The 23797-nt window shown below is 36.6% G+C and overlaps 3 protein-coding genes across 4 annotated transcripts; 2 read left to right on the top strand and 1 right to left on the bottom strand.

Moving 5' to 3' along the window:
• Window positions 1-8380: 8380 nt before the first annotated feature.
• On the bottom strand, window positions 8381-10232 carry LOC102662219 (uncharacterized). The gene is made up of 3 exons (XM_006603121.1): window positions 10209-10232; window positions 8940-10100; window positions 8381-8488 (listed from the first exon to the last, which is right to left on the bottom strand). The coding sequence occupies exons 1-3, from the start codon at window positions 10230-10232 to the stop codon at window positions 8381-8383; spliced, it is 1293 nt and encodes a 430-aa protein (XP_006603184.1).
• Window positions 10233-13037: 2805 nt separating this feature from the next.
• On the top strand, window positions 13038-16552 carry LOC100784361 (disease resistance protein RPM1). Of its 2 annotated transcripts, none has more exons than XM_041012308.1 (2): window positions 13038-15968; window positions 16188-16552. In XM_041012308.1, the coding sequence occupies exon 1, from the start codon at window positions 13209-13211 to the stop codon at window positions 15933-15935; it is 2727 nt and encodes a 908-aa protein (XP_040868242.1). In that variant the 5' UTR covers window positions 13038-13208; the 3' UTR covers window positions 15936-15968; window positions 16188-16552. The 2 variants fall into 2 exon arrangements, with proteins under 2 accessions (XP_040868242.1, XP_006603185.1); XM_006603122.4 differs by having other exon boundaries at window positions 13038-15952.
• Window positions 16553-19976: 3424 nt separating this feature from the next.
• On the top strand, window positions 19977-23345 carry LOC100784890 (disease resistance protein RPM1). The gene is made up of 2 exons (XM_003553018.4): window positions 19977-22813; window positions 22993-23345. Exons 1-2 carry the CDS (start codon window positions 20089-20091, stop codon window positions 23004-23006), a joined length of 2739 nt encoding a protein of 912 aa, XP_003553066.1. The 5' UTR covers window positions 19977-20088; the 3' UTR covers window positions 23007-23345.
• Window positions 23346-23797: the final 452 nt, after the last annotated feature.

Raw genomic sequence — 23797 nt, forward strand, 5'->3', positions numbered from 1 at the left:
CTAGAAGATGCCTCAAAAGATAGAGGTTCTTCCTGAATTTCTGCTGCCTCAATATCCTGCAAAAACTTTCTATTCCTTTCTGTGTTCCTTTACCTGCAAGTTGCGTTAATTTCCAAGTCTATGGGAATCAAAACACCTGCAGAAGATCTTCTTTGTATGCAAAACAAGCAAAACAGTAGTCACCCAATTCCAAAGAACAATGAATTATGAACTAAACAAATATTAACAAAAACTAATGAATAAAAAAATGAATTAATGCCTCCAAACTGAACTAAACTTTCCAAATGGAAAAAAGTTCCTTGGCAACGGCGCCAAAATACTTGTTCGCTCTCCGGTATACTACTTATTTGTGTGGATGCGAAATCTACCGGCAAGTGCATCGGATCATCAAGTAAATAATTAAAACAGTGTGAACCGAGTATCGAACTCAGGGAACTTGTTCATTTAGTAAAGGTTTGTTCATTAAGAAGGCATTTGCCAACAAAAATCATGCTTTTGAATGAAAGTAAAAGTATGTCCTATTCTAATTACAAAGCATTAAAAAGGGCTTTCTAACCTTGACGTCGTGCTTAGCACGAGCAAGTGAATTTTCGCTAAGCGCCAAACTCGCGCTAAGCCTGGAAGGTGACAAATGACTCACTGAGCAAGCTAATGGCGCGCTGAGCATGTGCTTGTGTGACAGATTCCCTTCTAAATTCCTCCTATCCGCTAAGTGCGTTGATGCCTCGCTTAGCAGATGACACTTGCTAAGCGCATTGAGCTCGCCTAGCGAGACATCAACTTTAGCACTTCTTCAAAATAACTCCTTTTTGCTTGAAATTGAAGAGAAATTGACATTAATTTCATACACAAGGCTTCTACTGAGCACAGATAAAAACAAAGAAAAATTTATTTACAATCCTACAAAAAGAACCATAAATTGGGGAAAATATATACATTTTTTAAAAGTTTTCCATACAAAAGTTAGTCGTGTAAGAGGACTAACATTACTTTACTTAAGCGGTTGTTGAGAACAAGTGGAGTTTCTTCCTTTGTTGCTTTTTACGCTTTTCCAATACTTTGAGTAATTTATAGCTTTTCCTCTAGGATATTATTGTATAAAATATCGAAGTTGACAATTATTGTCAGCTATACTTACATTGTTGCATGTTAATTAGTTGACATGGGGAATTTTCATGAAAATTAATTGTCTGCATTAATAATATAAGCCTTTTATTTTTTTATTTCTTTTTTGATCTATAGATCCAATCCCTGAGAACTTAAAGTATGACAAGTTTGAGAGTTGAGAAATAAAATGGCTAGGGTGCTCAAGGATAGAAAGGTTTTAAACAATTTCAATGTAATTAGTTACTTTCATGGCATGACAAAATATTGATTAAATAAACAAGCTTATTCTCTATTCTATGTTGCCTAGTCTTTAATACAAATAAACAGTAGGATATCTCATTGATGACTCAACTGTGGGAGTCCCATCAACTTGTATAGTTTGCAGAAATTATCCTATGAATTGAATGGAAATTTTTGGTCTAACCTACTCCTCTACCACTTTTCCTTCATCGCTACTTTTATTGCCATTTGTCTTTCCCCAAATTGCATGGAAATCTACTTTCTAAGACAATTCTTTCTGAAAATGTCTTAGAATGAAAAAACTTCTTAAAAAGTATACTTTCTAAGACGGCTTTTTGAAAGCATCGTCTTAGAAATGTCAATTTTTTAACATTTTTAAAACAAAAAAACATATTCTAAGACTATTTCGAAGAGAACTGATGTAGAAATCAAAATTCTAAGATGGTTTAAAAACCATTGTGAAAAATGTTGACTTTCCATGATGACGAATGTTAATTGTGTTGGCTGCTCTTCGACAAGTGTATCGAGTTGCACAAGTAATATATTAAAAGGGTAAGACCGAGTATCATATCCACATGGAATTTATTTCACTCAGAAAATGTATATTCAGTGAGCAAACATTTGTATACAACCAAAATTGAAATGAATATCAAGTTGGGCTTTTGTTCTAAAATCTAGTTAAGCACAAACTAAATATCTAAAGATTGAGAAGTAAAAACAGTCAAGTAAAAGCGTTGGGTTGTTCTACTGAATTATCCTTGATGTTATTATGTATTTTTCTCTATTTAATGTTCTCCTAGTGTTCTTATGCTGAGAAATTACCCAAACCAAAATCCCTTGAGTGAATGAGCATAACTTTCTTTAAACCTCGTCCTTGATCCCTCAACAAACTCAGCCTAAAAGAGTTGCATTAAGTCTACAACATAATATAGACTAGATTGCTCCACTCCATTCCTACATACGGTTTTCTAGCTTGCTCTGCCAAGTTCTAAGGCTTTAAAGCACTTTCCAATGCTAAAAATCCTAACTATACATACAAATGGGTGATCAAGTCACAAGCATGTAAAAATAAGCATGGATAGAAGCAATGAACACATAAAAACAACTCTAAATAGATAGTGAAAGAATGTTACATCAAGGGTTCAGCAAAACTTCCCAACCAAGAGGTTTAGCCTTCCATTACAAGTAATGAGCTTTCAATACAAAGAAGAATAAATTTTGAGGGAAGGAAAATGGCTAAGAAGGGTTGAGGATGTCTTCTTCAACCTCTAGAACCCTAATCTCACTCCTCTAACCTAAACTTTCTTGGTGGCTTTGTTTCTGTCGCTCTAGCTTCTCTCTTGGCTCTGTTTTTTGACTCCTCCTCTAGTTTCCGCCAACTTCAGTGTTTTAAAGGCTACTTGGATGTTTCAGCTTCTGAAGGCTCGCTTAGCGAGATTGGCTCGCTAAGCGAGAGTAAGTGAAATTTGGCTTAGTGAGTTGGGCACGGTGAGCGTGAGAAGAGACAAACGACTCGTTGGGCGAGCTTGTGGCGTGCTGGGCGAGCACGTCTCTGACTGATCCTCTTCTAGGGTTTCCCAACACGCTAAGCGAGCTACATGCCTCGCTTAGCGGATGTCACTTGCTAAGCGCATATGCCTCGCTTAGTGAGACATCAGCTGCTTGAACCTTCTCTTCTTTTAGCCTGAAACTGAAGTGATTTGAACATTAATTCATAAAATGGGAGTATCTACTATATAAAATCAAACTAAACATGAAAATGTGTATAATTCCTACAAAAAGAACCATAGATTGGAGGAAGGATGCTAGTTTCATGTAATTATTCAGTACAAAAGTTGTAAATAACGACTAACAAACTCCCCCAAATTTACAGTTTTGCTTGTCCTCAAGCAAAGCAATAACAGTTTACTTGTCCTCAAGTGACAGAATTCACAGTGGTTACTCAAAAGAAATGTGTTTGTTCCAATGCATTCAATCACATGAACATAAGTGGCAAGCAATATTTCAACCAACAGCCATTCATAAAGATATGCAGAATTTCAAAGATATGAACATGATCATTAAGCAGCACAAGTGAAATAAGCTAGCAAGCAAGACAGGTATCAAGGAAGGTTCATCAAGCCTAATCCTCTCGGTCATTGTTTCTTTCATAAGCACAAGTGTTTAATGTAATTCTTCAAATCAACAACCAACACAAGTCTCAACTTTTGCATTTCATCTCATGACATACAATCACAAACAAACAAATTGAATCTGAAGGACTTTCTTGGCTTGTAATGAGGCTGGGCTACAAACAATTCATGGTTTTTCTTGGATGCAAAACTTAGGATTTAGGAGAGCATTCATCCTTAGATCACATCTTTTCCTTTTATTCCTAGCTTCTATTGAACTGCCACAATTATATACGACACTTAACATAAGAAACATCACACATAGATTTTGCTTATTCTTAAAATTTCATTTTCTTTCTTTTTTAGAAGTTTTTACTTACTGCTTCTTGATACACTTTTCTGTGGTTGTTGCTTGTCTTACCACAATTATCATCACCCAATACCTTCCCCCAAATTTGGAACAAATTTTCCTTGAACCACAATGCTCTCCTACAACCTAAAGAAAGGTAGATGAGGATTATAATTCAACAGGCTTAGGGTTCAACTCAATCAATCAGATTTAAGCTCAAAATGGGTGCAAAGGATTCATCATTCATGAACAAGGTAAGCTATTTGGCTGAGTGGCTAATTCAATCAATTACGGCCTTCATCATTTCCAAAATCATGCATTCATTCAGTATTCAAAGATTCATGCAAAAATTGGTACTCAATGCTAGTCTTTCTCTCACAATTAAGGTTCACACAACTCACCGAGTTATGGCTAATGATTACCTTCACAATTTACCTGTCAAACAAACTAACATTTTCACTCATGCCCCTAAGTCATGTTCTTTCTCTTCTAATTACCATATACTTATTCAAAGCATGTGATCTAACATCACAATTCACTCAAATCATGCAATCAATCAATTTCAAAATCAATCACAAACACCAGAATTTTAAACCAAAACAATCCACTGCATAAAATTTAAAAATTGTAAACTGTTTAAAAAGCTGTAACTTTTTTCTAAATAAGTAAATAAACTAAACTAAAACTGAAATTTAAAATAAATAAGTCCTGTCTTCAGCTCTCCTGTGCCGGTGTAGGCTTATCCTGAGGTGAGGAGGGAGCATATGGGCTGGCAGAGATGTATTCGGTGTTGGAGTGGGCCAGGGATCCTAGGAGCTCTGCACCACCGCCATATCAGCTGAATAATCTATATCCTCGGCAAGTGTGGCAGCAGGAGTATCCTCCGGTGTCTCCTCAGCCTTTGCCTCGGCCTCTGGTGTCACCTTTGGCTCTGGTTGCGGCTCCTAGGCTGTAGGAGCCTCACCTTCCCCCAAAGGAGAAGGATGGACTCCTGGCCAGGCCACCTGAGCAATGAAATCCTCCATGCTCATAATGGGCCGATGCTGAGCCAAGTCATGGATGCTCTGCATCACCAGGCATAAGCCATGGTGGAGGCTCTGCAGCATCGACACAAGAATGTCTGTGCTCTGAGTGGAGGGGCTGGAGGGTGCTGGTACTGGAGTTAGAGCAGGGGGAGTAGAAGCGTCAGTAGGTACTCGAGCCCGAGCCTTGCGAGTCCCCATAAATGTGATCATGGGATCATCCGAGTTCCAACAATTCTTCCTGATGTATGCCAAATTAATGGCAGGGCTCAAGGACTCAAAAGTAAGTGAGTCAAGGACCACTCCTCTGGCGATGCATAGTGTTGTAATAAGTGCAGGGAATCCTAGCCGAGAGGAGTTGGACTGGGCCATCTGTGAGATCTGTCCAGAGATGAACGAGCCCACATCCATGTCCATCTTCATCACAAGTCCATAAACTAACCTCGCCCTGTCCATATTCAGATCGGACATGTGAGAGGTGAGGGTGAGGTTGGAGTAGGAAAGGACACTCCATGTCTGTGCAAGTGTGGTGAGGTCCTTCCAGAGTAGCTTCCACGATGCTCCCTCTGCATTAAGAACAAATCCTCACCCAGGGATGCAGAGCTTTGATGCAAGCTCCTATGGGTCTGGATGAGTATGACAAAATCTGGAGTAAGCAGTGTAACACTCCCCTGGCTCCAAAACCACTAGGGTCTCTAGGAATGTGTTGAGCGAATCCCCATCAAACTTAATCAATTTGCCCCAGACTCTGACTTGCCTCGGGGACTTATCTTTTGGGTCATAAAGGTTGGCATAAAATTCCTTGACCAAGGCCACATCAATGCGATCATCAAGCTGCCTAGTCAAGGCTTTATGCCAGCACCTCCTCTCGAGCTCTCGGCGGAACTCGTCGTACTCCGTAATGTATAAATTAACATTCCTCTTTGGAAGGATGTTCAGGGAGTGAACGTTCTGCTCATATCTTTCCCAGGCGCCCTCTGAAATAAATCTGGTCGTGTCATAGGGCTCCTGAGGTCAGGAAGTGGTTGCTTTTCTCTTCCTAGAGGCCATCTGCATCAAAAGAATCACAGGAAATTAAATTAGACAGGTTTTACTCACAACTGAAAATAGAAAAATAAAACATAAATATGGACTGGGCACTTAACAAGACTAGCTCGCTTAGCACTGCTTCAGAAAATAGCATGATATGCTTAGCGTACAGGGCGCGCTTAACGTGATTACAGAAAATTAAAGACTCTAGCTAAGCGAGACACACTTGCTTAGCTGACAACGCACAATGGCTAAGCGAGCATTGCTCGCTAAGCCATATTCTCTAACAGAGAGCTAATTGCGCTTAGCGAGACAGACTCGCTTAGTGTAACACACTAAACAGGCTTAGCGCCAGTAGGCGCTTAGCCTAACTTGATCACTGGAACATAATTGGCTTAGCGAGCAGGCTCGCTAAGCCTTATTCAAAAGCAGATAAGAAATCGCGCTTAGTGAGCATGACTGACTTAGCGCATGAACAAACTTCAGAATAACTAAATTTCCTTGGGCTTAGTGAGACTAACTCGCTTAGCCCAGGCTTATTCAAACAATAGAGGCATGGTGGCTTAGCGAGCGAAACTCACTTAGCCAAAAACAGAATACCAAAAGCCTCACAGACTCTGACCTAAGTAAACTAACTCGCTTAGCACGACATGCCGGATTAGCGAGTCCATACAAACTCAGAAATTAAAAACTAGAATTTTAAACACTCGTTAAGCCGAAGTACAGTGGCTTAGCAAGTTCATACATAAAAGCATAAATTCAAACAGAAATGATGAACACGCTTAGCGGGACAGGGCTGGCTTAGTAAGTTCATCAGAAAACCTAGAAATTCATCCAAAATTGATGAACTCGCTTAGCGAGTACATCGAAATTTCCAAAAAATTGGGGCTTCGAAGCCCCTACTTTCCAGCCACTTTCAGGCCTAAGAACTCTAATCAAAACACATCAAATGAACCTACATTACCTAAGAAACTAAAGCCCTAACAACATATAATCAAACATCTAAGCAATGAACAACAATATCAACAGACAATCAAAATCACAGAGCAAGAAACATTGTCTTCTACCTTAGGGTTCAAAAATGAAATTAAAGAGTGAAGTAAGAGGTACTTACTTGGATTGCAGAGAATGTTGAGCAAGATGAAGGAAAAGAAGCAGAGATTAGCAAGAAAATGTCGTGCAGTTGCGAGCAATGAATGCCAATGATGAGAGAAAGAAAGTTATACTTTGCATAAAAGTAACTGCCTAAGGCAGTTATATCTTATTTTTGGCAGTTTCGACTGCCTCGCTTACCGCAAGTGACTTGCTAAGGGAGCACTTAGTGACGTTTGAATTTTCAGATTTTAAAATCATGCGCTTAGCGGGAAAGACTCGCTTAGCCCAATTCGAGAATTAGAAAACCCGAGAAGGATTTGGGCTTAGCGCACAGATGCGTGCTTAGCGAGTTCTGCAGCTCTGATTGGTCTGCAACTTCCGCTAAGCGAGACGTGGCCGGCTTAGCGAATTAAATGCCTTAAGATGCAGTAATGGGGTTGCGCTTAGCAAGATGGTCTCGCTCAGCGCAATGCCATTCCAGAGAGGGATTTGGGCTTAGCGGGTATAATCCGCTTGGCCCAATTGACATGGGGGTCCAGGTAGAGAGTGATTAGCGCTTAGTGCACAAATGCGCTTAGCGAGACTTTGTGTTGTGCTCAGTGAGTTGGTTCGCTTAGCCCAATTCCATTAAATGCAATTCCAAAGAAGTTTTTGGGCTCAACATAACTTTCTCGCTTAGCGAGACCCCTTCAGCCAATTGGTAGGGGTTGGCGCGCTCAGTGCAAGTGGTTACTCACTCTGTGCATGAAGAATTATTCGCTTAGCGCATAGGATGCGCTGAGCGAGTGGATGATTGAAAAATTTTCTAAGTTATTCCTCATCCATAGCTTCAGAGAAGCTTTAGCAACCCTTTTTTCTCATACAAAACATGTTGAAGTCTTACTCTAACAATCACAAGCAAGTTGAAACCTAACTAAATGCAATGATTAAGAAAACAAAGAAAAATAAAAACAAGGAAAAAGAGTTGGGTTGCCTCCGAGTAAGTGCTTCTTTAACATCATTAGCTTGACGCATGTTACCTCAAGGGTCTGGAGCAATCTTGGCTCTAGCCATTAGAACTATCTCATTCTCAATTCCATCCATCTTGGAAGAAACATTCTGGTTAATTGAGTGTTTTTGTGCATCAAACAAGTCAAATATGATATTCTGATCATCTATACCCATTTCCAGATCACCTTTCCCCATATCCACCACACAATTGGTAGTTAACATGAAGGGACGGCCCAAAATCAGTGGGATTTCAGCATCCTCTTCAATGTCCATGATCACAAAGTCTACAGGGAAGGTAAACTGTCGCACCTTGACCAAAACATCTTTTTCCACGCCATAAGGCCTTGTAATAGATCGATCTTCCAGCTGCAATGTTATTCTTGTTGGCATGATTTCCAGCTCTCCGATCCATCTGCACATGGAGAGAGGCATCGAATTTATGTGCTAGCCCCCAAGTCAATGAGGGCTTTCCCAACAGACACTACACCAATAAAGCAAGGGATGGTGACACTCCCTAGATCCTTGTATTTAGGTGGAAGGATTCTCTGAAAAACAGCATTGCAATTTCCCACCACCACAATATTATCGCTATGGATATATTTGCCTTTTTTGGTAAGCTGATCTTTCAAAAACTTGGAGTAGGGTGACATTTGTTGCAAGGTTTCTCCAAAGGGGATAGTTATCTCCAATTTCTTGAAGATATCAAGGAAACGAGAAAAGTGTCATTCCTTGTCTTTCTTGGACGGCACCAAAGGATATAATGCTTCCTTCCCTTGGTATGAGACAACCTCCTTCTTCTTTTCTCTGGCCAACTCACTCTTTGTCTTCTTCTCTTTCTCATTTTCTCTTTTTTTTTTCTTCTTTTTCTTCTTTCTTTTTTTCCTCCTCATCATTTATTTTTGTCTCCCTCATCTGATCTTATTCTTTTTCTTTTTCTTCTTTAGCTACTAACTCCTGCTTTTCATTATTCCTCCCTTCATCTTCTACCATGGTTACCTTCTTGCTTCTAGTTATGACAACCTTACATTCTTCTTTGGTATTTTTTTTAGTATTGGCCCCAAAACCTCTATAAGAATATTTAGCTATCTGCTTAGCTAGTTGTCCTACTTGAATCTCCAGGTTCTTTATAGCAGACTCTGTGCTCTTGTGATTGGACATTGAAACTTGCATGAATTGAGCCAAAGTCTCCTCCAACTTGGTAGTCCTTTCATAAAGGCTAGGCCATTGATTCTGAGGCCTACTGGATGGTCCTCCTTGTTCTTTGTTGAACTGGTTTCCAGGATGAGACCTCCACTGCCCTTGATTTTGATTAAAATTGGCATCTTGCTGGTAACCTGCAAATCCACCTGCATTAAACCCTGGTCTGTGTTGATTTCCCATATAGTTCACTTCTTTTGCAGCATCATCAAGGGTTATACAGCAACTAGACTCATGTACTCCTCCACATATGCTACAACCTCCAACCTGCATAACTACTGAATGTGAAGGTTGAGTCGCTTGTAATTGGGTTGGCAGCTTACTAAGTGTCTCCGTCAATGATTCTAGCTGCTTAGCTAGCAGCTTGTTCTGCACCAACAGTGCATCTTGTGAAGAAAGCTCTGGCATGCTTCTCTTTGTAGGTACATGAGTCCGATCACGCAAAATATCATGATCACTAGCAGGCATATTTTCAATAAGTTCCATTGCTTCTTCAGTAGTCTTCAACTTAATTTTTCCTCCAGCAGAAGCATTTGATAACTGCTTGGACTGTGGTCTCAAACCATCTATAAAAATGTTCAGCTGAATCGGCTTGGATAATCCATGAGTTGGTGTCTTCCGCAGCAAGGTACGAAATCTCTCAAGCGCTTCACTTAGGGATTCATCTGGAAATTGATGGAATGAAGAGATAGCTGCCTTGCCTTCAGCTGTCTTGGACTCAAGAAAGTACTTCTTCAAAAACTTTTCTACAACCTCTTCCCAAGTCTTGAAACGGTTTCCCTTAAACGAGTGCATCCACCTCTTGGCTTCTCCAGCCAACGAAAGTGAGAACAAGCTAAGCCTCACTGCATCTTCCGGCACACATGCAATTTTTACTGTGTTGCAAATTTCTATATAAGTAGCAAGGTGTGCATAAGGGTCTTCATTCGGAAAACCATGAAACAAATTTCCTTGAATCAACTGGATCAAGGAATGAGGATATGTGATGTTATAAGCTTGAACTTCCGATCACGCAATGCTTGTGAAAAATTGCGGCATGGTCGAGCTATAATAATCTTCAAGAGTCACCCTCCGTGGTTGATCCTCAGCCATGATAGGTGCTTTAGACACACCTACTTCGGATTCCCTTAAATCTGGAAATGCTAAAGATGATTCAAATGATTAAGCTTCCTCCGAACTTGGTTGTGTTGTCCTTTCCTGCAAAAATTTTCTCCTTCTCTTTATGTTGTTTCTCCTGCAAGTGGCTTCTATCTCCAAATCTAATGGAGCTAAATTCCCTCTTAAAGAGTTACCTCGCATACAAGAAGTACTAAACAAAGCAGCAATTAACCAAATAAAGAGAAAATAAATCCTAGCTAACTATTCACAAAATCAATCAAAGAATAAAGAATAAATGTTTACGAACTGAACTATACTATCTAAGTGGAAAGAAATTCCCCAGCAATTGCGCCAAAAACTTGTTAATCGTGTTGGCTGCTCTTCGGCAAGTGTATCGAGTCGCACAAATAATATATTAAAAGGGTAAGACCGAGTATCGTATCCACAGAAAATTTATTTCACTCAGAAAATGTATATTTAGTGAGCAAACATTTGTATACAACCAAAAGTGAAATGAATATCAAGTTGGGTTTTTGTTCTAAAATCTAGTTAAGCACAAACTAAATATCTAAAGATTGAGAAGTAAAAACAGTCAAGTAAAAGCGTTGGGTTGTTCTACTGAATTATCCTTGATGTTATTATGTATTTTTCTCTGTTTAATGTTATCCTAGTGTTCTTATGCTAAGAAATTACCCAAACCAAGATCCCTCGAGTGAATGGGCCTAACTCTCTTTAAACCTCTTCCTTGATCCCTCAACAAACTCAGCCCAAAAGAGTTGCATTAAGTCTACAACATAATATGGACTAGATTGCTGCACTCCATTCCTACATACAATTTTCTAGCTTGCTCTACCAAGTTCTAAGGCTTTAAAGCACTTTCCAATGCTAAAAATCCTAACTATACATACAAATGGGTGATCAAGCCACAAGCAAGTAAAAATAAGCATGGATAGAAGCAATGAACACATAAAAACAACTTTAAATAGATAGTGAAAGAATGTTACATCAAGGGTTCAGCAGAACTTCCCAACCAAGAGGTTTAGCCTTCGATTACAAGTAATGAGCTTTCAATACAAAGAAGAACAAACTTTGAGTGAAGGAAAATGGCTAAGAAGGGTTGAGGATGTCTCCTTCAACCTCTAGAACCCTAATCTCACTCCTCTAACCTAAACTTTCTTGGTGGCTTTGTTTCTGTCGCTCTAGCTTCTCTCTTGGCTCTGTTTTTCAACTCCTCCTCTAGTTTCCGGCAACTTCAGTGTTTTAAAGGCTACTTGGACGTTTCAGCTTCTGAAGGCTCGCTTAGCGAGATTGGCTCGCTAAGCGAGAGTAAGTGAAATTTGGCTTAGCGAGCTGGGCGCAATGAGCGTGAGAAGAGACAAACGACTCGCTGGGCGAGCTTGCGACGTGTTGGGCGAGCACGTCTCTGACTGATCCTTTTCTAGGGTTTCCCAACACGCTAAGCGAGCTGCATGCCTCACTTAGCGGATGTCACTCGCTAAGCGCATATGCCTCGCTTAGCGAGACATCAACTGCTTGAACCTTCTTTTCTTTTAGCCTGAAATTGAAGTGATTTGAATATTAATTCACAAAATAAGAGTATCTACTATATAAAATCAAACTAAACATGAAAATATGTATAATTCCTACAAAAAGAACCATAGATTGGAGGAAAGATGCTAGTTTCATATAACTATTCAATACAAAAGTTAGTCGTAAGGAACGACTAACAACGGATTCAAAGATGATTGAAAACCATCGTGAAAAACCACAAAGAACCGTATTTAAAAGTGATTTTTGTATTAGTGTAGTTTTCCAATAGTTTATGAAATAAAAAAGATGAAAAATATAAAGGTAATAGAATTTTTCATGATAGAGCAAATTATTTTAGAGTAAATTATATATATCTTTTTTCGTTTTAGAACATTACAATTAGCTCCCTAATTTATTTTAGAAAATTACATGATAAATTTTATGAAATTCTAAATATTAATTATATTTTTTAATACCTATGTCATCCTTAAATATCATAAAAGTGAACCGGAGCCCGGAGGAAATGTTAGAAGAAAAGTTGTTTAAACCCGAGTACATAAATCAATTTATGCATGATTGTCTCCTATAACAAATATTTGTGATTTCTAATAAAAGAAATTGGGTTACGAAAGTTGGAGTACAAAAATATAAAGTCAAATAAAAAATCAAAATAGATTTATACCTGCAAGACATATATATACTCTCCGATAAACACCATTTTTTAATTAATTTTAATTGGTACAACTAACGCTGACAAATACAATTAATCTTCTTTAATCACATTCAGATTATCTAAATCACAAACTCACAAGTTGCTATAGTACGACAAAAAATAAAGGGAGGGAAAATCAAGCACATCTAAGAACTTAAAAATAAAGCACAACTTGCTCACATAAACTGATAAACATTATAAAAGTTGCTTTATTTTTTTAACATTAGCCTGGGAAAAAAATGTATACCAATTCAACTAACACTGACAATTAGGCTCATACTTCCTTAACAATTTTATTAACATTAGCCTAGGTATAAAATACCCTTTTCAATTGTCCGTTTTTTTGGAAAACAATATTTTTATTTATATGACGTGTTCAAGATAACATTAGTTATACTTTGGTCAATTACATATTCTTATTTTTTGCCTAATTCTTAATTAACTTATACATATGCAGTGTATAAATGAAAAGCAATAAAGTAAGAAATTTTATAACTATTAAATTAGAATAATGAAGAAAATTTATTGTATTCATAAAAACAAATAAAAAGTAATCAAAATGAGTATTTTTCTATTGGTAAATGACAATCACAATCGCATTGGTTAAGCTTACAATTAAAGAATGACTAAGCTAGCTAAAGTCAAACTCTTCATCTTGAAGGACAGTTTAGATTCCTCTCATCTTATTCTCAACACACACCAATAGCAGAAACTAGATATACACTAAGATGGATAAATTAAAGGAAATTGCAGCGTCCTTGGCTGTTGATTATTTGCTTCCACCCTTGAAGAAAGCTGTGAACTCAGTCATGGAGGTTCCAAAAGATGTTGCAGACATGAAAGACAAACTTGATGGGATTCAAGCCATCATTCATGATGCAGATAAGATGGCAGCAGCTGAAGACAGCAAATCACGTGACGAAATCAAAGCAAAGGTGAAGCAGCTTGTGGAAACATCTTTTCGCATGGAAGATATCATTGATGAATACACCATCCATGAGGAAAAGCAGCTTGGTGATGATCCTGGATGTGCAGCTTTACCTTGTAAGGCTATTGATTTTGTCAAAACTACGGCCTCTCGTCTTCAATTTGCATACATGAACGAGGACGTGAAATCCGAATTTGGTGGAATCAAGGAGAGGAATGGAAGTGAAGATAGCTCCCAAATCCAATCTTCTGGAGGAAACCAAAACGTCCCGTTCGATAACCTTCGAATGGCTCCTCTGTATCTTAAGGAGGCTGAGGTTGTGGGCTTTGACGGCCCTAGAGATACATTGGAAAAATGGTTGAAAGAGGGGCAAGAAAAGCGCACTGTCATCTCTGTGGTAGGAATGGGAGGACTCGGAAAAACTACTCTTGCCAAGAAAGTTTTTGACCAAGTCCGAACACATTTCACTCTCCATGCATGGATCACAGTGTCTCAATCCTACACCATAGAAGGACTGTTGAGGAATATGTTGCTCAAGTTTGTAGAAGAAGAAAAAAGAGTAGTGGAACATTCTCAGAGTGTTCCTACAATGGATCAAATAAATAAAATGGATAAATGGTCATTGACAGATGAAGTGAGAAATCACTTGCGCCACAAGAGGTATGTTGTTGTGTTTGATGACGTGTGGAATACTCTTTTTTGGCAAGAAATGGAGTTTGCTTTAATTGATGATGAAAATGGAAGTAGGATATTAATGACAACCAGAAATCAGGATGTTGTTAATTCCTGTAAGAGATCTGCTGTTATTCAAGTGCATGAGCTGCAACCTTTAACTCTTGAAAAATCATTGGAATTGTTTTATACAAAGGCATTTGGATCTGACTTTAATGGACGTTGTCCAAGCAATCTTAAGGACATATCCACTGAAATTGTTAAAAAGTGTCAAGGCTTACCACTAGCAATTGTGGTCATTGGTTGTCTTTTATTCGACGAAAAAAGAGAAATACTTAAATGGCAGAGGTTTTATCAAAATCTAAGTTGTGAACTAGGAAAAAATCCCAGTTTATCTCCCGTGAAAAGGATTTTGGGTTTCAGTTATCATGATTTGCCTTACAATCTCAAACCATGCTTCTTGTATTTTGGAATATATCCAGAAGATTACAAAGTTGAACGCGGGAGATTGATTCTACAATGGATAGCTGAGGGGTTTGTTAAATCTGAAGCAACAAAAACTTTAGAGGAAGTGGCAGAAAAATATTTAAATGAGTTGATCCAAAGAAGTTTGGTTCAAGTATCTTCATTTACTAAGGGTGGCCAAATTAAAAGCTGTGGTGTTCATGACCTAGTACATGAAATTATCCGTGAGAAAAATGAAGATTTAAGCTTTTGCCATTCTGCGAGTGAGCGTGAGAACTTGTCAAGAAGTGGGATGATTCGTCGCCTAACAATAGCATCCGGTTCCAACAATTTGGTGGGAAGTGTTGTAAACTCAAACATTCGATCACTTCATGTTTTTAGTGATGAAGAATTATCAGAATCCTCGGTGAAGAGAATGCCTACAAACTACAGGTTATTAAGGGTACTTCATTTTGAAGGCGATTCACTGTATAATTATGTTCCGCTCACGGAAAATTTTGGGGATTTATCCCTTTTGACGTACTTAAGCTTCAGAAATTCAAAGATAGTAAATCTTCCAAAATCAATAGACGTGTTGCACAACCTAGAAACATTGGATCTAAGAGAATCTCATGTGCTTATGATGCCAAGAGAGTTCTACAAGCTTAAAAAGTTAAGACACCTTTTAGGGTTTCGGCTTCCAATAGAGGGTAGCATTGGAGATTTAACGTCCCTAGAAACACTGTGTGAAGTGGAAGCAAACCATGATACAGAAGAAGTAATGAAAGGGTTGGAAAGACTTACACAATTAAGGGTGTTGGGCTTGACCCTTGTTCCGCCACATCACAAAAGTTCTCTGTGCTCCTTGATAAACAAGATGCAACGCCTGGACAAGTTATACATTACTACTCCATTGGCATTATTTATGCGCATTGATTTGCAATTTGATGTATGTGCACCTGTGCTTCAGAAGGTTCGCATTGTAGGGGGGTTGAAGGAGTTCCCAAACTGGGTTGCCAAGCTCCAAAATCTTGTTACGTTGTCCTTGAGACGCACCTATTTGACTGTTGATCCATTGCCTCTACTTAAGGAGCTACCATATTTGTCATCCCTCTTTATTAATCGTAGTGCATACGAGGGTAAAGTTTTGCAGTTCCCAAACAGGGGGTTTCAGAACCTAAAGCAAATACTACTGGGAAGCCTTTTTATTTTGAAATCCATCGTTATTGAAGATGGAGCATTGCCTTCTCTCGAAAAGTTCAAGTTAGTCGGAATTCCCGAACTGAAGGAGGTGCCTTCTGGTCTCTACAAGTTACCAAAGCTTGAGGTTTTCCATGCTATCAATATGTCAGATGAATTTCAAGAAAACTTTAATCTCAACAGAGGACAAGGTCAATGGATAATAGAATGACGGTGGAAATGAAAAAGGTCAGACTTTCAAAGTGTACGTGTTTTTTTTTTATTCTTATGCGGGATATAATTGTTATTGCTATTGTCAACGGTTTAGATTTAAACCTATAAGTTTTATTTGATTCCGAAAGTAATTTCTATGTTTTTTGCTTCTCATACCCTCTCTCTAATTTGGAATATATGCATTTTTTTTTTGTTGTTTATTCTGCATGTTCCATCATTACTCATAATATACATGTTTTTAAATTGGTAGGCCCTGGGATTTAAGTTTCAAGTAATTCTAATTCTCCATGTGGACTGTGACAACAACAACGTTGATTCATCATTAAAACTGTCTTGGAATTCAGTATTGCTCCTTCAAGTCCCCAAATAAACAGAATATGCATGTGAACCTATCTTAGTTTCTTTAGCAAAGTGATGTGTAAAACTTCTGAAAAAAGCGGAGTGATTTACCACATTTCGCTTTTTTATTAATTCCTTCTTAGATGTATTATGTTTGCACCACGTTACGAGAATTTCTCTTTCAAGGATTGTAAGACCTTGTTCATTGTAATCTTTTTTCTGTTTTGGAATAAGGAGAAAAACTAATTCTGTATACCTTCTTTGCTTTTTATAATGTTTCCTTGTTCATTCTAATTATATTTTATTTTCATAAAATTTCTTCTACTTGTGGTTTCTTGTGGATGCTTCCATTCATTACACTAAAATCATGGCTCATGACAACAAAATTAAACAAAACAAAGAATCAATCATACCCCGGGCGCATATATATATATATATATATATATATATATGACTTGAAATTTCAGGATCTTGATCATTTTATTTTAATAAATAATATAATATGTGAGATAGAATCAATTATTTATACCATATGTAAATAATAAGAAAAAAATTACTCTTTTTTTTTTGAAAAAATGATAGAAAACCAAACATTTTGATGAAAAATAAACAATAGAAGAAATTTACTTATATGTTTAAATTTTGAAAAAATTAACATGATAGAAAATGAAATAAAAATTAAAAAAACAGTATTATCGAATTCACCAATTTGCTAGCGTAATTATTTTGAATAATTCTAAATCCTCTTACTACCTTTTATGGTATGCTTTAAATGTGTTGTATACTTTCAGGACATAAAATGTTTTTACTTTTCATTCATTACTTACCATCATAATCATGGTTTTAAATATCAGTCCGCAACCACAATTGCGGCTGCAACTTAAGGAATTCTAAGTGATCGCAATGGCATTGTGACTGCAATTACAGCCGCATCAGTCACATCTTCCCACAATATAAAGGTTTTTTTACTCACCACAACGTAATTTAAAACCATGATCACAATAAAAGGTAGTAGGAGGATTTGTACGAAGATGGAATAGGAAGATATAACATTACTCAATTGGTCTTTGTCATCCTTATTGACATTTACATGTTCATCAGTTCACTATCAATGTTTGGTTAGAGAGGAAAACGCTTAAAGCCGACTCTAAACTGATTTGAGTTTTTCCACATTTTATTTTATCAGCAAATATTAATTTGTTAGTTTTATTATAAATGTCAATTGGAGAAATTTGAACCTACAATTTCTCCCCTCTCTTCTTCCTTTAACATTCTCCAAATACTGGGTCAATCTTATATCTCTTACCTTCAATTTAACAAGTTCTTTCTTGACCCTAGGTTCACTTCTGCTGGATTTGATTGAGTATATTTGCAATTCGTTCATTGTATATCTGTTTTAAAACACCAAACGCAAGAAGGAAGAAACACATTAGTAAAAAAAATACAAGACGTTGAAATCATGTTATGACTATGTAGTTTTTGTGTGGCCATTAATCAAACTAGATATTGATCCGCACGTTACATGGGTTAAAAAAAAAAATACATGATAGGGTCTGGAAATATTATGTTGGATTATGTTTAAAAAAATGTAGAATTATTTTGAAATTTTAGGCATTTAAAATTTTTTAAAAATTTGAAATTTCTAATTCAAACACAAGGTTAATGACAATTTGAGTAACGTCTCTCAAAATTTGAAATGCTGACGTGAGAAGAGTGTGGCACGTAAGCAAAAAGGATGCAATGAAAGAATTGCCTTTTGAAAATAGGAGATTGCAATGTCACAGCTCTATTATATATTATAAATAGATAGATGAGAAAAACTTAAGAGTCAAATGAAATTATTACATTTTATGTTGATGTTATATCAGTTGCATCTTTTGTATTGAGAAAAGAAATTAAATATATTTTTAATTCTTATAATTTAATATTTTTTTGTCTTTACAAATTATATTTAATATATCTAATTGTTTAACAAAACTAACATAATAGTTTTTTGTTGATTTGGTGCATATAAATATGTTTTCTTTACTTTCAATATATTCATTTACTCTTTTAAATATATTCGTTTACGCTTTTAGTAATTTCAATCTTCTTATTTTTGTTGATTTGATGCATATAAATATGTTTTCTTTATTTTCAAGTGCATGTGGTTTTTAATAGTTTATGTCTCTTCTTGATGGAAGAACCTTTCAAAACGTTCGTGTATTCTCTGTATAACCTTCATACTCTCTTTCACATAAAAGTTTCTGAAATTTCATTCTTGAACTCGCGACTCTTTTCTCATATCGATGATCTTCTTCTTCAAAAAAACACCATCTGAGTTTGTGGAGCGTTGATCGGGTGCAGGCGTAAAGGGACACGTAAAACTACACCCGCCAGTCTAGGAAGTAGTCGTCGATGTTAATAACATGACGGAGATGCTCACTAGCATGGAAGGTCTGGGTCATGCCTTGCTCCGTTGACTGAATGTTGTGGTCGAGTTGGTGGTATACGCCGTCATGTTTCGATTCTCCTGTGACTTCTCGTCCGCATTAGTATTCTTCTCTTTGGAAGCACACCAATCATTTATTCTCTTCTCTTTGCATTCATCTTCTTTATCACCTTCACAGTTTTTTTTATCCAAACACAAAATTTTAAAAATAAATTTTTTTCAATTGAAGTGTTTGAAATTCTTAAAATTTAAAATTTATCAGAATTTTAAATTCTTTTATCCAAACACACTCTTAGATAAAATTATACAAATCTTTCTTCATTTTAGAACATTACTTTTAGCTTCCTGATTTATTTTAGGAAGATGATAAATTTTATGAAATTCTAAATATTAATTATATTTTTAATACCTAAATAAAAATCATAAATATCATAAAAGTGAACTTGAGAAGTATTAGAAGAAAAATTGTTTAAATTTTAGTGCATAAATCAACTGATGGATGATTGTCTCCCATAAAATATATATTTATATTTGTGATTTCTACTAAAAGAAATTGGTTTACGAAAGTTAGAGCTTAAAAATATGGAGTCAAATGAAAAATCAAAATGGATTTATACCTGCAAGACATATACTCTCCGACGAACACCGTTTTCTAATTAATTTTAATTTGTACAACTAACGCGCGCTGACAAATACAATTAGCCTTCTTTAATCACATTCAGATTAGCTAGATAAAAAATTCACAAGTTGCTATAGTACGACAAAAACAAAGGGAGGGAAAATCACAACTTGCTCACATAAAATGATAAACATTATAAAATTTAAAGTTGCTCTATTTTTTTTTTAACATTAGCCTGGGTAAAAAATATATTCTAATTTGGTTGGTACAACTAATACTGACAATTAGGCTCATACTTCCGTAACAACTTTATTAACATTAGCCTGGGTACAAAATATCATTTTTAATTTTAAGTTTGTGTGGGAAATAAATATTTTTATTTATATGACGTCGACGTGTTCAAAATAACATTAGTCATACTTTTGTCAATTATACTATTATTTTCCCCCAAATCCTTAATTAATTTATATATATGCATTTATTATGGTGTATAAATGAAAAGTAATAAAATAAAAATTTTTATAATTGTTTTATAAGAATGAAGAAAATTTATTGTATTCTTAAAAACAAATAAAAAGGAAGCAAAATGAGTATTTTTCTATTGGTAAATCACAATCGATCACAATCGCATTGGTTAAGAGTGTACAATTAAAGAATGACCTAGGGAAAGTCAAACTCTTCTTCATGTTGAAGGACACAGTTTAGATTCCTCTCATCTCACTCTCAACACATACCAATAGCAGAAACTAGATCTAGCCTAAGATGGAGAAGTTGCAGGAAATTGCAGCATCCTTGGCTGTTGATTATTTGCTTCCACCCTTGATGAAAGCTGTGACCTCAGTCATGGAGGTTCCAAAAGATGTTGCAGAGATGAAAGACAAACTTGATGGGATTCAAGCCATCATTCATGATGTAGATAAGATGGCAGAAGCTGAAGAAGGCAACTCACATGATGGTCTCAAAGCAAAGGTGAAGCAGCTTGTGGAAACATCTTTTCGCATGGAAGATATCGTTGATGAATACACCATCCATGAGGAAAAGCAGCTTGGTGATGATCCTGGATGTGCAGCTTTACCTTGTAAGGCTATTGATTTCGTCAAAACTACGGCTTCTCTTCTTCAGTTTGCATACATGAATGAGGATGTTAAATCAGAATTTTGTACGATCAACGAGAGGAATGGAAATGAGGATAGCTCCCCAATGAAATCTTTTGGAGGAAACCAAAACATCACGTTTGACAACCTTCGAATGGCTCCTCTGTATCTTAAGGAGGCTGAGGTTGTGGGCTTTGACGGCCCTAGAGATACATTGGAAAAATGGTTGAAAGAGGGGCGAAAAAAGCGCACTGTAATCTCTGTGGTAGGAATGGGAGGACTCGGAAAAACTACTCTTGCCAAGAAAGTTTTTGACAAAGTCCGAACACATTTCACTCTCCATGCATGGATCACAGTGTCTCAATCCTACACCATAGAAGGACTGTTGAGGGATATGTTGCTCAAGTTTGTAGAAGAAGAAAAAAGAGTGGATCATTCTCAGAATGATTATTCTACAATGGATAAAAAATCATTGATAGATCAAGTGAGAAATCAGTTGCGCCACAAGAGGTATGTTGTTGTGTTTGATGACGTCTGGAATAACTGTTTTTGGCAACAAATGGAGTTTGCTTTAATTGATAATGAAAATGGAAGTAGGATACTGATCACAACCAGAAATCAGGATGTTGTTAATTCCTGTAAGAGATCTGCTGTTATTCAAGTGCATGAGCTGCAACCTTTAACACTTGAAAAATCATTGGAATTGTTTTACACCAAGGCATTTGGATCTGAATTTGATGGACATTGTCCAAGCAATCTTAAGGACATATCCACTGAAATTGTTAAAAAGTGTCAAGGTTTACCACTAGCAATTGTGGTCATTGGTGGTCTTTTATTCGATGAAAAAAAAGAAATACTTAAATGGCAGAGGTTTTATCAGAATCTAAGTTCTGAACTAGGGAAAAATCCCAGTTTATCTCCTGTCAAAAAGATTTTGAATTTCAGTTATCATGATTTGCCTTACAATCTCAAACCATGCTTCTTGTATTTCGGAATATATCCAGAAGATTACGAAGTTGAACGTGGGAGACTGATTCCTCAATGGATAGCTGAGGGATTCGTCAAATCTGAAGCAACAAAAACTTTAGTGGAAGTGGCAGAAAAATATTTAAATGAGTTAATCAAAAGAAGTTTGGTTCAAGTATCTTCATTTACCAAGGTTGGAAAAATTAAAGGCTGTCGTGTTCATGACCTACTACATGAAATTATCCGTGAGAAAAATGAAGATTTAAGGTTTTGCCATTCTGCCAGTGACCGTGAGAACTTGCCAAGAAGAGGAATGATTCGTCGCCTAACAATAGCATCCGGTTCCAACAATTTGATGGGAAGTGTTGTAAACTCAAACATTCGATCACTTCATGTTTTTAGTGATGAAGAATTATCAGAATCCTCGGTGAAGAGAATGCCTACAAAGTACAGGTTATTAAGGGTACTTCATTTTGAAGGCGATTCACTGTATAATTATGTTCCGCTCACAGAAAATTTTCAGGATTTATCCCTTTTGACGTACTTAAGCTTGAAGAATTCAAAGATAGAAAATCTTCCAAAATCAATAGGCTTGTTGCACAACCTAGAAACATTGGATCTAAGACAGTCTGTTGTGGGTATGATGCCAAGAGAGTTCTACAAGCTTAAAAAGTTAAGGCATCTTCTAGCTCATGATAGGTTGTTTGGGTTATTTGGTGGGCTTCAAATGGAGGGTGGCATTGGAGTTCTAACGTCCCTACAAACACTACGTGACATGGATGCAGACCATGATGCAGAAGAAGTAATGAAAGAGTTGGAAAGACTTACACAATTAAGGGTGTTGGGCTTGACCAATGTTCGTGAAGAATTCACAAGTTCTCTGTGCTCCTTGATAAACAAGTTGCAACACCTGGAGAAGCTATACATTAATGCAAAATATATACTTGGGGTCAATGATTTGCAATTTGATGTATGTGCACCTGTACTTCAGAAGGTTCGCATTGTAGGGGGGTTAAAGGAGTTCCCAAACTGGGTTGCCAAGCTCCAAAATCTTGTTACGTTGTCCTTGTTGCATACCCGTTTGACTGTTGATCCATTGCCACTACTTAAAGATCTACCAAATTTGTCGTCCCTCTGTCTCCTCAAGTTTTCATACATTGGTGAAATTTTACAGTTCCCAAACAGGGGATTTCAAAACCTAAATCAAATACTACTGAATCGCTTGATTGGTTTGAAATCCATCGTTATTGAAGATGGAGCATTGCCTTCTCTCGAAAAGTTAAAGTTAGTTGATATTCCCCGACTGAAGAAGGTGCCTTCTGGTCTCAGCAAGTTACCAAAGCTCGAGGTTTTCCATGTTATTGATATGTCAGATGAATTTAAGGAAAACTTTCATCTCAACAGAGGACAACGTCAATGGAGAATAGGTGTGCTTTTATTCTTATGCTGAATATAAATGTTATTGCTATTGTCAACTGTTTGGCTTTCAAAATATAAGTTTTATTTGATTCCTACAGTAATTTGGAGTGTATGCATTTTTTTTGTTGTTAATTCTGCGTGTTCCTTTTCATCATTACTCATCATATATGTGTTTTTGAATTGGTAGGCCATGGGATTTAAGTGTCATGGACTTCTGATTCTCCATGTGGACTTTCACAACAATGGCACTGAATCATCATGAAACCTGCCTTGGAATTCAGCATTGCTCCTTCAAGTCCCCAAATAAACAGAATATGTGGTATGGACCTATCTTAATTTCTTTAGCAAAGTGATATAAAACTTCTGAGTAAAGGGGAGTGATTTAAGACATTTAGGTTTTTGATTCAGTTCCTTCTTTAGATGTATCATGTTTGTACCATGTTATGAGAATTTCTCTTTCACGGATTGTAAGACCTTTTTGGCTTTTTCATTGTAATTAATCTCTGTTTTCTATATCTGAATAAGGGGAAATATAATCAATCATTCGGCTGATATAGTACTTGAAAACAAATTAACAATGTGATATTTTCCTAATGCGACTATATGATATAGATACTGTTTCAAATTTCAGGATTTTGATCATTTTATTTTGTAAAGTTGCTTTTCTCAAATTCTGAAATGAATAATGCTCTCTAGTCTTTTAACAATCTTTTAATGATCAATGGTGTTGGACATTTTAGTGTAATTGATCTCTTTATTATGTTAAAATAAGAGTACACGCTTGTTTTAATGTAATAACGAGATGTTCGGTTTAGGCAAATTTTGGAAGTTACATGGAAGTTACTAAAACTTCCATCAACGGTTGGAAGTTACATGGAAGTTACTAAAACTTCCATCAACGACAGTTTTTAAAAGGAAAAAAACTTCCATCAACTGTCAAAAACCACTTGTTCTTTGATCATAAATAATCATTTTGGTTCAGAAAGCATAAT

This window comes from Glycine max, chromosome 18 (assembly GCF_000004515.6).
Source record: "Glycine max cultivar Williams 82 chromosome 18, Glycine_max_v4.0, whole genome shotgun sequence".
Classification (NCBI taxonomy): Eukaryota; Viridiplantae; Streptophyta; class Magnoliopsida; order Fabales; family Fabaceae; genus Glycine; species Glycine max.

What these genes read in the sequence shown, in the direction of transcription:
- LOC102662219 (XM_006603121.1), bottom strand. Translation starts at nt 10,232, where the DNA reads ATGGCTGAGGATCAACCACGGAGG. An exon ending in CTGAGGATCAACCACGGAGG is followed by an intron (nt 10,101 to 10,208) that starts GTGACTCTTGAA and finishes TCCTTGATCCAG; the next exon opens with TTGATTCAAGGAAATTTGTT. An exon ending in TCATAACTAGAAGCAAGAAG is followed by an intron (nt 8,489 to 8,939) that starts GTAACCATGGTA and finishes GCTGTTTTTCAG; the next exon opens with AGAATCCTTCCACCTAAATA.
- LOC100784361 (XM_041012308.1), top strand. Translation starts at nt 13,209, where the DNA reads ATGGATAAATTAAAGGAAATTGCAGCGTCCTTGGCTGTTGATTATTTG.
- LOC100784890 (XM_003553018.4), top strand. Translation starts at nt 20,089, where the DNA reads ATGGAGAAGTTGCAGGAAATTGCAGCATCCTTGGCTGTTGATTATTTG.